The sequence below is a fragment of the Drosophila nasuta genome, chromosome 3, assembly GCF_023558535.2.
Source record: "Drosophila nasuta strain 15112-1781.00 chromosome 3, ASM2355853v1, whole genome shotgun sequence".
NCBI classification, from domain to species: Eukaryota; Metazoa; Arthropoda; class Insecta; order Diptera; family Drosophilidae; genus Drosophila; species Drosophila nasuta.
Window position 1 is genome coordinate 24,685,033 of NC_083457.1, and position 11,412 is coordinate 24,696,444.

An 11,412-nucleotide genomic window follows, 5' to 3' on the forward strand; every position below is an offset into this window, starting at 1 on the left:
CAAAATCGCTCTCCTCAAACCATTTGGTTCTCTAGAAATTCTTAACCAATTTAAAGTGCTCGAAAAATCAATAATAAGTCGGAATAATAATAAAGTTACTTCACTAGAAACAAAATTATACATGAATTTGTTTTTAATAAATGACAGTGGTACATATTGGTATTAATTTTTGGGACGAATGGTATTTTTGCCGTTATTGAGCGGTCACACTGGTTGCTGTCACGATATTGCTCTAGTCGTGTCGTCGTTGTCTCGGGCTGAGTTACTGGGTGGGCAAGTAATTTTTCGAATTAAAATCTTTTCACATTGATCTATTGCTTTATGATATAACAACAACAACTACAAAACGTTAACACTGAGGCTGCGCTTGCAACGCAAGCCTTTCTTTGGAGGACTAAAACAAACAAAAAACCGAAAAGACTGAAACGCAACGATTTCTAATCACTCTTAAAGACTACAAAAACACAAACACACATCCACAAAAGTAACCATCACAGCCGTAGAGGGAAAAATACGCTCGATTGACATACTACCACATATACATACATACAATAATAAAGTGTGCCAAAGCCAGCCCGCCGTCCAGTGCAGTCCAGCTGAGGAGGAATCAGCATAAAAACAAAAAACCGAATTTGTAGAAAACAGAAGAAAACAGAAAGAAGAGCAAACAAAATAACCAATTGGTTTCGTTGGCGCTCGACTGCTGCGCTGCTTGGCGACTGTCTGCGTGTGTGTGTGTGGTACATATTTGATATTTGATGCACAAGGGGCGTGCGGAGGCACGAGCGGTTTTTCCGAGTTAAGCTTTGGACAACGACGACGACAACGTAAGTAGTTTGGAATTTGTTAATTACTGTCTTTTTAGGCTAAAGAACAGAACACATTAACATTATTACACGCGTGTGTGTGAGTGCGTGTGTGGCGAACGGAAAGAAATACGTTGGCATATTCACCCTCTCACTCTCGCATAGAATATTGCAGGAAGCAGGCCATGTTTACAGTTATTTCTCGTGCAATTTCAGCAATGATGCGAAACTATTAACGGTTGTCCAATATACATACATGCAAATGTAGATTTCAGTAAAAGTGACTGTAATTGTATGCGTGTATTTGTATAAATTGCAGTGAAATCGAAACTCGAGTTCGCTGTCTATATTTCTGAGGCGACAATTCATCGAGTGAAGCGCAACGCATTCATTGTTTTTGTGTGTTTTGCATATGAAATTGGGCTCGCTTAATATTAATGTATTTTTTTCGATTGACTTATTTTGCAGCGATAATACAAAAGAAAAATCATACATACTATATACATAGTTGATGTTGATGATGAACGGCAAGCCGCCAATGAACAATAGCGGCGTCGGCGCATCCAGCGTTGATTTATACATCACGCACCTGGATCATGTGGGACCTTACCTCAAGATCTATGGCCAGGCAAACCGGGATGCGGCGTTCCTGGTGAGCAAACGCATCGAGACACTGCTGCCCAGCTTCTTTTCCATCGATCCGAGCTGGTCAAACGAACGCCAACAGGCGCTTCTCATCCCGGGCACCGTCTGTGTGCTGAAGCAGACAAATGGCGCCGCACCCGGCGATGTGGAATACATGCGAACGCGTGTGCTCAGCTCTGCCACCGATGGCAGCAATCGCAGCCAGATGCGTGTCGAGATTGAGTTCCTCGATTACGGCTACAAGCGTAACGTGAGCAGTCTCGATGTGAGTAATTACTACATTCCATACATATCATGTTCCCCTCACTGATATTATATTTATTGTTATTGCATTCCAGCTGCTCTTCTCGAAACAGCCAAAGCTGCTGTTGAATGTGCCAGTTCTGAACGCACACTACATTGTGCTCGGCATTTGCTCGGAATGGGATGACAGCGAGCTGAATGTGGTGCGACAGCTGATTGTAAATCATGTGGTCAGCATCGAGGTGGACCCCACACCGATATGCGACCAAAAGTTTGCCAGCGTACGCTGGAAAGACTTTGAGCTCAACGAATTTCTGGTGCAGCAGAAACAAATTGGCGCACCCATCGCCAATGATCTGATCATGGATCACTGCAAGAAACTGTGGAAGGTGCAATCGCCACAGTCTCCTATTGTGGAGTACAACAATAACAATATACCGGGCACTGGCAGCGCCGCCAAAACGCCAACGGATGTGGCACGCGAGCAGCTTGCGGCACGCTTCTCGCTTGCTGCACGCTTGGATGTGCATCGCACGCTTAACTCGACGCCACCGCGACCGCTGAAAGCGACGCCGGTCAACGATTATACGCCACCCAAGCAACAACAGCAGGAGCAACAGCCGCTGCCCACTCAGATTCAGCCAACACCGCTGGCGAATTTGGTAATGAATGATACAGTATTCTATATAGAAATCTTTGTTTACTCATTCGTGTGTTTTTCAGACTAATGTGCAGCCAGCTGGTCACCTGTTGAATGCTCAGAAGCCCGCCTACGCGGCACCACATCAATTCAACCAACAACGTGCCAATAACTTTCAATCTTCCGATACAACGTCGGGCCTCTTGCCCACGCACAATGTCTTCACGCCCAAGACGAGTCCCCGACCACTCAATCTTTACTACAATGTGCGTCTCAATAACCCAATGCAGCCACCGATGGTACACATACCCAAGCAGCCATCACTAAGCTATGCGCCCGCACGTTATGCACTTGCGCAGCCATCAACACCCGCAGCTGCAGCTGGAGCTGCCCAGAAGGCAGCGATTCAGCAGCAACCGCTGATTCCGGCTTTTCGCACCACCATGCTGACGGTGGGTTTAACCTACGATGTCTATGTGAGCTTCGTGGAGAATGGCCCGCATTTGTTTTGGGTGCAATTGAAGAGTGCCAGCAACGATCTGAATGCCATGATGGGCCAGATCGAGCATATGCGGCTGCAGGGTCTCAGCCAGTATCCGGGAGTGGGCACCGCTTGTGTGGCACGCTTCTCCGAGGATGGTAATTGCTATCGTGTCTTAGTCAGCGCTGTCTACGGACAGCGCTATCGTGTTGTCTATGTCGATTATGGCAACTCGGAGTTGGTCTCGCTCTCGGATCTGTATACGATACCCCAGGAGCTGCTTAAGATTAAACCATTTGCCTTCCGCTTTGCGCTGGCCGGCGCCAAGGAGCTGGGTGCTCTCGATGAGAGCATGAAGCGCATCTTCAAGAACTCAACTTTGTACATCAACTTCCAGCTGACAGTGCAGGCTGCCGAGAGCGTTGGCTCCATGCAAACCTGCCAGCTGCTGCACAATGTAAGTAACTCACATCTTGTTTTAATATAACATCCAGAACGCTAATTAAAATCGTTTTCCGTTTGCAGGGCAACAGCATGCTGGATGTGCTTAAGAAGCTGAAGAACTCTCGCCAGGCTTACGCCAAGGCGGATCAGCTGCAGGACGACGATGCCGTCGAAATACGATACATTGATTCGCCGAGCAACTTTTATGTGCAGAAAGTGAACAATATTAAGCAATTCGAACAGTTGATGGATGAAATGTTCGCCTACTACAATACCAATCAAAAGGTGCCCGAGCAACTGGTGCTGGGTGCTCCTTGCGTTGTCAAATGTGATCGAGAGTGGTACAGAGCCGAGCTGCTGCGTGTGAATGATGCGACAATCATTGTACGTCACGTGGACTTTGGCTATGAGCAGCATGTGAAACGTCATTTGATTGGCAACATTGCTGAGAAACATCTGGTGATGCCGCGTCAGGCGATTAAGTGCTGCCTGAAGGGTTTCGAGAACAGTGAACTGAGCAAGGACAAGATAACGGATCAGTTCGAAATGCTCGCCGAGGAATCGAACATCAGGCGACGCACGTTTAGTGTGCGTGTCTTTCGCATTGAACCCGATGGCGTTAATGTGGTCAATCTGCTCGCTAAGAATCTGAATGTCATGAAGAAACTCTACAAACTGTCCATGCCCTTTGAGCAGTATCTGTCGCTGGAGAAGGGACAGTTCAATGCGAATGTGACGCGGGCCGAGTCAATAGCATCCGATGTGGTGCCTCAGCAGCTTCAGAAAGGCGAAGTGCTCAACTCAACCACCGTGGAGTGTGAGGATCGCATGCAGATGCAGAAGCAGGCACGCGGTAAGAATGTGAATATCAATGCCAATGACTGGGACAAGCATAGCTCTGCCTCGGCAACCAGTTCCAAGGATACTCAATCACAACAGAGCGGCTCGAGGCGTTCGCAACAACAACAACAGCAGCAACAGCAACACCCGCGTGGTGAGCGCTATGCGCCGCCAGAACATTTGGTTAGACGCAGTCGTGATAATCATTTGGACTTGAGCTTCGACACGCGCAGCACCAGCAGCTACACCAGCGGAATGAGCTCGCCACGTAAGGCCAATCGCCAGAATGGACGCAATCGAACGGAGTCGCCGCGTCTGCAGAATGGCAAACAGGAGGCGAACAAAAATACGTGAGTAGTGTAGAGAAATTACATTTTAATTGATGAATGAAATTTACTAAACTTTTTTTCTCTGCAGTCGCTTTAGCAACAATCAATCGCCACGCAAGGAGCAAAATCAACAGCAATCGCAACGCAATGCGACAAATCAACGCTCTCAGAATGCACCACAAGGCTATGGGCAGAAGCCACTACGTCAAAAGTCCACGCTGGACGGCAGCGCAATCAGCTCGAAGCGTTCCAGTGGCGTGGAGAGCGATGCTCCATCGAGTGTGGAAGCCACATTGCCAAAGCCTATGCCTGAGCCGGAAAAATATGTGCCATTGGACAAGGCATTTGCGGTGCATGACATTAAAACACCCACCAAGGAGGCAGTCAGTCTGTCCTGGTGGGTGTCGCCATTCCAATTCTACGTAGTGCCAAAGAGCCTCGCGTCCAAATACGATAATCTGCTGCGCGAGATGCGTCAGTTCTATCGCCAGAAGCCACATCAACCGCTGCAGCTGAAGGTCAACTCCAGTGTGGTGGTGCGACAGCGCAAGGATAATGCCATATTGCGTGGCACAGTCATCCAATGCAACCACATGTTGCGCAAGTATCGCATCTTCTGCGTGGACACGGGAAATGTGCTGACTGTGACCTCTGAGGATGTTTGGCAGGTCGAGCAGCGTTTCTCTGAGCCGCCTTCCTTGGCTCAGCGTTGCAGCTTTGACAAAGTGGTGACCAACTATGATCACTTGTATATTGTGGATCGCATGGAGAAATATGTGCCAGTTAACGCCAAGGTGGAGTGCGAATTCAGCGCCAAACAGCAGTTGAACAACAATAGCACCTACATTGTCAAGATGCTGGTGAATGGCGCTTCGCTGCGTGACACTCTGATTAATGCTCAATTCCTAACCGAGGTGGCAGAGCGTGAGTCCAACAAATGCCATGAGTTATTAAAGTTGTTAAACTTACCTTTCATTTTCTTTGCAGAGGTGCGTGTTAGTCTTTTGGCTGGCCAGCAGGTACGCGGAAAATTCACTTCTATCAGAGACATGACCAACTTTAAGATACAGCTGGAGTGCTATAAGGATGTTAACTTCTTGTGCAGCTACGACGATGCCAAGTTTGTCAAGTCCAACAAGGATTTGGCCAAGCCTTTCAAGGAGCACTACGAGGGCAAATCATATGCGCTGAATATCAAACATGTCTGCGAGAACAACATGTAAGTCAAGTTGTTTTGTGAATGAAGAATGTAAATTAAACTGTCCTTGTAACTACAGTATTCATTTGCGTCCTGTGATGCCGCTGCTTAAGGAGGATCGCAGCGCCTTTGTCTGCGGCTATCCGGTGCTGGTGAACAGCTTTAAGGCACTTGTTGTCTACACCGCAAAGTCGTATCGCATCTTTGTGCAACCCAGCGTAGAGGAGACTCACATGAAAAAGCTGCTGGATGATATGTATGAGTTCTATAACAAGAAGGGTATGAAAGTGTGAAGAATCCATCAGCCTTCCTTGAGATTAATTGTTACTCTTGATTGTAGGCAAACAATTGCGCAAATTTGAGAAGGATCAAATCTGTGCAGCACTCAGCTCCGATGGCAATTGGTATAGGGCACGCATTGTGGCCAAGGATGCCAAGGGAGCGCGCATTGATGTTGTCTACTTGGACTATGGCAACATGGAGCAGTTGCCACGCGAACAGCTCAAGCAGCTGGAGGAGAAGTTCTTTGTCAATCGCAGCTGCTATGCTGTGGAGATTAATTTGCCATTTGGACGCATTCACAACGACGAGAAGCTCAAGACCCGCTTGTCGAAACTGTTGGACGAGCAGGTGGTCACAGTGAAACCTATTGAGACGCGTCGCAGTCATCTCATTGCTGACGTATTGCTTGCCAATGGGAAAGACAGCGTTGTGGACACTTTGAAGGCGGAGAAATTAATTGCTGGCCGTGATATTGATTATATGCGCAAGCAATTGGACAAGGAGAAGCCTCACATCTACGAGTACATTGAGTGCGTTGATCTGACCACCGATGACGATGAAGAACTGCAGCAACGCAAACAAGGCGGCAAATCGAACTCGACAAACAGCTCGCCCAAGCCAAAGAAGCAGCCACAAGAGCCAAAGGAACCAAAAGAGCCGAAGCAGCGCAACAAGCAAGCAGAAACTGTTGCGCCGCCAGCAGCGCCAGTTGTGGAGAAACCCGTGACTCCAACGCCAGCTGTCGAGCCCAAACCAAAGGCTGAAGAGAAGCCAGTGGTAGCTGCGCCAGTGTCAGCTGCTATTGTGGCTCCAGAGGAACCGCAACCAGCTCCTGTACCAACTCCAGTTATTGAAGAACCCGTTGCAGTGACACCTCCACCAGCTGTCGTTGCTGCACCTGTTGTGCCTGTTCCAGATCCCTACAAGGATATGGAGACTGCTGTACTGAGTCACTGCGATAATCCAGCTCACTTCTATGTGCATCCCATGGATGCGCTACCAAAACTTAAGCGTCTTACGGAGAATCTGCAGATTGTTTCGCCCTCACTGCCTCAGCTCATGGACGTAGTCAACGGCGCCGACTGTATCTCCATGTACTTCCATGGACAAGTCCTGGTATCGCGCCAAGATTATCGATGCGGAGCTGATGGTGCTGCAGTTTATTGATTTTGGCAACACGGATTGCGTCTCCGATGCCAAGGAGATTAAACAAAGCATGTGCTCAACGGATCCCTTCTGTCTGCCTTTTGCACTGCCCATTGCACCGAATGGCAAATTGGGATTGGGCCGATGCAGCCAATGGCATCTTCAATGATTCCTACGAGAAGATTTTGCACTATGAATATTTGACACGCGGCGACTGCCAGATTACCAGCTATGTTAATCTCTACATCGAGGGCGTTGATGTGGCCAAGAAACTCATTGCCGATGGCTATGCCAAGCAGCTGGATTACGTTGCTAGCGGCAGCAGCTGTTATATCTCGCATGTGAACAGCATCAGTGATTTTTACATTCAACTAGAGAGCGATTCAAAGGCGCTGGAACTAATCGAGCTGTATTTGGGCGATGCGGAGCAGCAGCTGCAGCCGTTGCAACGCTTTGAGAAGAGCAGCATTGTGGCTGCGCTCTTCGATGACGACGGATTGTTCTACAGGGCGGAGCTGCTGCGTCAGCTGCCCGATGCACGCTACGAAGTGCGTTTCATTGATTATGGAAACACTTCCACCACAGCCAAGTGTCTGCTGCTCTCAGAGGAGATTGCTAAGGTGCCCAGTCTATCAAAGAGATGCACGCTGCAGTTGCCAGAGGATTATGTGGCCTGGTCCAAAGAGGCAGAGGCCAAATTTGCCGAATTGACAGGCGAAGGCGAATTAGTTTTCACCACTCAGCTGTTAAAACCTGGATTGGAGCATATCACCATACATCTGCTGCTGGATGAAGACAATGTGTTGGATCAATTGCTGCCGCTATGCACACAGAAGCAGCCCAAACCCACGCCGGAGCCTGTTGTAGAGGCAAGCGTAGAAAGCGAGGTTGGATCAAGCAATATTATGGCCATTGTTACACATGTGAACAGCCCCCTGAACTTCTATCTGCAGCTGGAGACAAACAATGCGCTCATAGACAGCACAAGCGAACAGCTGAATGGCGAGCAGGCCAATCTGCAGCCCATCAAGGGTATTGCTCAAGTGGGTGAGCTGTATGTGGCCCAATTCGCGGATGACAACGAGTTCTATCGCGCACGCATCTTGGAGCAGCTGCCAACGAAGCAATCGCTGCAGTATCGCGTGCTCTTTATTGATTACGGTAATCAGGCGCTTGTAGATAAACTGTTCGAGTTGCCTACCGAGCTGGCTCAGCTGAAGCCTTTGGCAGAACAGCATTCCTTGGAATCGTGTGCCAATTTCATCAAGTATCCCAAGGAATCACGCGAGGCGCTGGACGCCCTCATCGACAGCTGCAGCGGCGAAGTCGCTGTGGAGTTTGTCAACAAATCAGCTCAGCCGCCAGTGGTTAAGCTGAAGACGATGGATAAAAATGCTCTCAATATACACGATCAGCTGCAGAAGCTGTTGGAGGCAGAGCTGCAGAAACCGAAGCCTGAAGATAAGAAGTGTATCATCTCGCACGCCAATTCACCCAAGAGTTTCTATGTGCAGCTCAAGAAGCGATCCGCTGAGCTGGATCACATTGTAAAGACTCTGCAAAGCCAGGCAAAGGAGCTGAAAAAGCTCGAAGATCCCAAGGAGAAGGTGAATGGTGCTTGCTACTCCCAGGAGGATGATTGCTACTATCGCTGCAGCATCAAGACGTTGCTGGGCGAGGACAAGGGCTTCGAGGTGTTCCTCATTGATTATGGCAACACTTTGGTCACCCCGCAGATCTACAGTTTGCCCGAGGAGATCTGGCAAATAACGCCACTGGCTTTACATTGTCAATTGAGCGAGATGCCCGAGCAGGTGACAGATCAAATGCAGGAGGCATTCAATGCACTGCTGGAACAGCACTTTGGGGAGGTCTACGAGATTGTCAGCGAGCTGAAGGAGAACCACAACGAGCTGCAGACCGTTCAGTTGAGCATCAACTACAAGGACTTTGCCCAGGAGTTGGCCAGCACTGTGGCCGGTGTGCAGAAGCCACTGGAAGTGGAGCTGCATAATTGTCTTGTGGTGCAGTTCGACGATGCCAAGTCCTTCTATGTGCAGATGGATCAGGATGTGCCAGCACTGGAGCAAATGACCGACAAAATGCTGGATGCAGAGCAGAACTTTGAGGTGTTCACTGAGCTGCAGGTAGGCGCTCTTTGTGTGGCCAAGTTTCCCGAGGATGAGGTGTTCTATCGTGCCGAGATTGTCAAGCTACTGGAGGATGGCAAGTGCGAGGTGCACTTCATAGATTTCGGCAACAACGCGGTTACCGATCAGTTCCGTCAACTGCCCGAGGATCTGGCCAAGGCGCCTCGTTACAGCAAGCACTGCGAACTAGAGGCAGCCACGATTGCCAAGTGCGATGTGGCCGCATTGGGGGCGTTCATTGACACGCACTTCTCGGAGGCATTCCAGTTGGAGATTCTGGCCAAAAAGGATGAGCGCGACACGCACGTGGTGCGTCTCTTCTACCAGAACACGAACATTAGCGAGAAGCTGCGACTGCAGGAGAAGCCTTAGAGAATCTTTTGAGTACCCCAAACAAATCCGTTCAAGAGAAACCGTCACATGTCCATCGAGAGGCATACGATTAAAGTGAATGCTATGAGCATTCACACACACACACACTCAAACACAATCCCTTATACCCCACACACATACACATATACACACACTCAAGAATTGTTTGCAATATTGAAATGCAAAAAGATTGTGATTAGTTTGGCTAAAATAACCGTTGTATTACCTAATTTAGTTGAACAAGTTAAACTTATGCGAGAGTGAAAGGAAGATTGCATCATCTTTCAAGAAATTGAGAAAAAGCTCATATAATTTTTTGCAGCAAAGCTAGAAGCTTCATTGATTTTTCATGGAAAACCAAAATGAAAGCCTATCTTTTTTATAATTTGTAATTAATTAATCAAATTAATTGAATGATAAACAAAATATGAAACATAAAATAAAAAAAAAAACGAATACATTTATAAAAACAAAAGAAAAACGAACAAAAAAAAACGAAAAACTAAAAAAAAAAACTGCATCAACAATCGAAAGAAATGCAGCAAAAAAAAATTGTGAAATATTTTAGATGCGAATCTAAACTAACGAAAAGTGTTAATTAATTAAAAAGGCAGTGGATGAGTAATTGCTCAATTATAAAACACACCACACACACACACAATCACACATTTAAAGCAATTTTACATAATCAAAAACCTACTCAAACAATTTTGTTTAAAAGTGTTGAGCAGGAGATAATTTATTATTATTATGTTTTTGTTTTATTACCATTATAATTCACTCCTTCTTCTTCTACTACACTTGTACTTCTTTAATTTCTGAATACTTTTTTTCAACTTGATGACTTTTATTTGCATTCATTTTTATATATTACATTCAATTACTAATATCAAAATTTGAAAATCAAAAAAAAAAATGAGTAAGCAAAGAAATTTGAAGCAAAGACTAAAAACTAATGGAATAATGGGTTTTGTGTATTAAAAACCTTTAAAACATGATATCATATTTTTCTACCATTTCTTTTTCATGTTGTAAACAAACAAAAAAATAAATATAAATAAATAAAAAAAACGATCAAAATCGAATACATTGAGAGTTTCAATTACCTGTAGTTTAACGCAGAACGAAGGCGTACCTACCTTCAGGTAGCGTTTACGTCTGCGGGAATTACCCCCAGAGAGAGTAATTGAATTTCAGAATGCGGTGGCTAAGACGTATGTACATATGTTCTTCTGCAACGAATTGAGAACACTATTGATAAGAATATGATGTCTTATGCAATGGCACTTCAAAGTTTTGGCTCCACAGGTCTTATCACAGCTGGTTGTAATGAAGGGAAAGAGGTGAATTCCGATTTTTGGGGAGTTGGAAAGTCGTGAGAGTTTGATTGAAAGACAAAAATGCTGCTAGGTGACATCGTCATCGATCAGTTGGATCGATGAATTGTTGTTTAGCGTTTGCCAGCTAATTGAATTGAAATTGAGCTGTTCAAATATCGAGATTATTAATAAAGCTGTCGAAATTAGAGGCGCAAACACCACTACGACAGATTCATTCAATTCCGGGCAACTGACCAGCGCACACACATCTGTATATCAGTTTCCATTATTATCGCAGGCTGGTACAACATCATTACGGATAGCCAGACAGAAAGGCGAGACAAAACCCAAAGAGAGCGAAAAGTGGACACGGTGATAGTCGAGTACAAAAAGTGAGAGAGAGTGCGTGAAAAGTGCAAGCAAACTCTCTCTTTCAATTTTCCACTTTGAGTTTTTCAATTTCACATTCAACCAAATCACCCTCTGCCTCGTTCCCTCCCGCAATTCCTCCGCGAGT

General features: G+C 46.5%; 1 protein-coding gene across 1 annotated transcript; it reads left to right on the forward strand.

Moving 5' to 3' along the window:
* Positions 1-226: 226 nt before the first annotated feature.
* LOC132793505 (maternal protein tudor) lies at positions 227-10,165 on the forward strand. The gene is given in 11 exon segments (XM_060803461.1): positions 227-827; positions 1,275-1,716; positions 1,790-2,356; positions 2,418-3,272; positions 3,341-4,449; positions 4,517-5,352; positions 5,416-5,647; positions 5,706-5,905; positions 5,967-7,006; positions 7,008-7,187; positions 7,189-10,165. Coding segments are annotated over 10 exon segments (7,806 nt in total). The 5' UTR covers positions 227-827; positions 1,275-1,317; the 3' UTR covers positions 9,577-10,165.
* Positions 10,166-11,412: the final 1,247 nt, after the last annotated feature.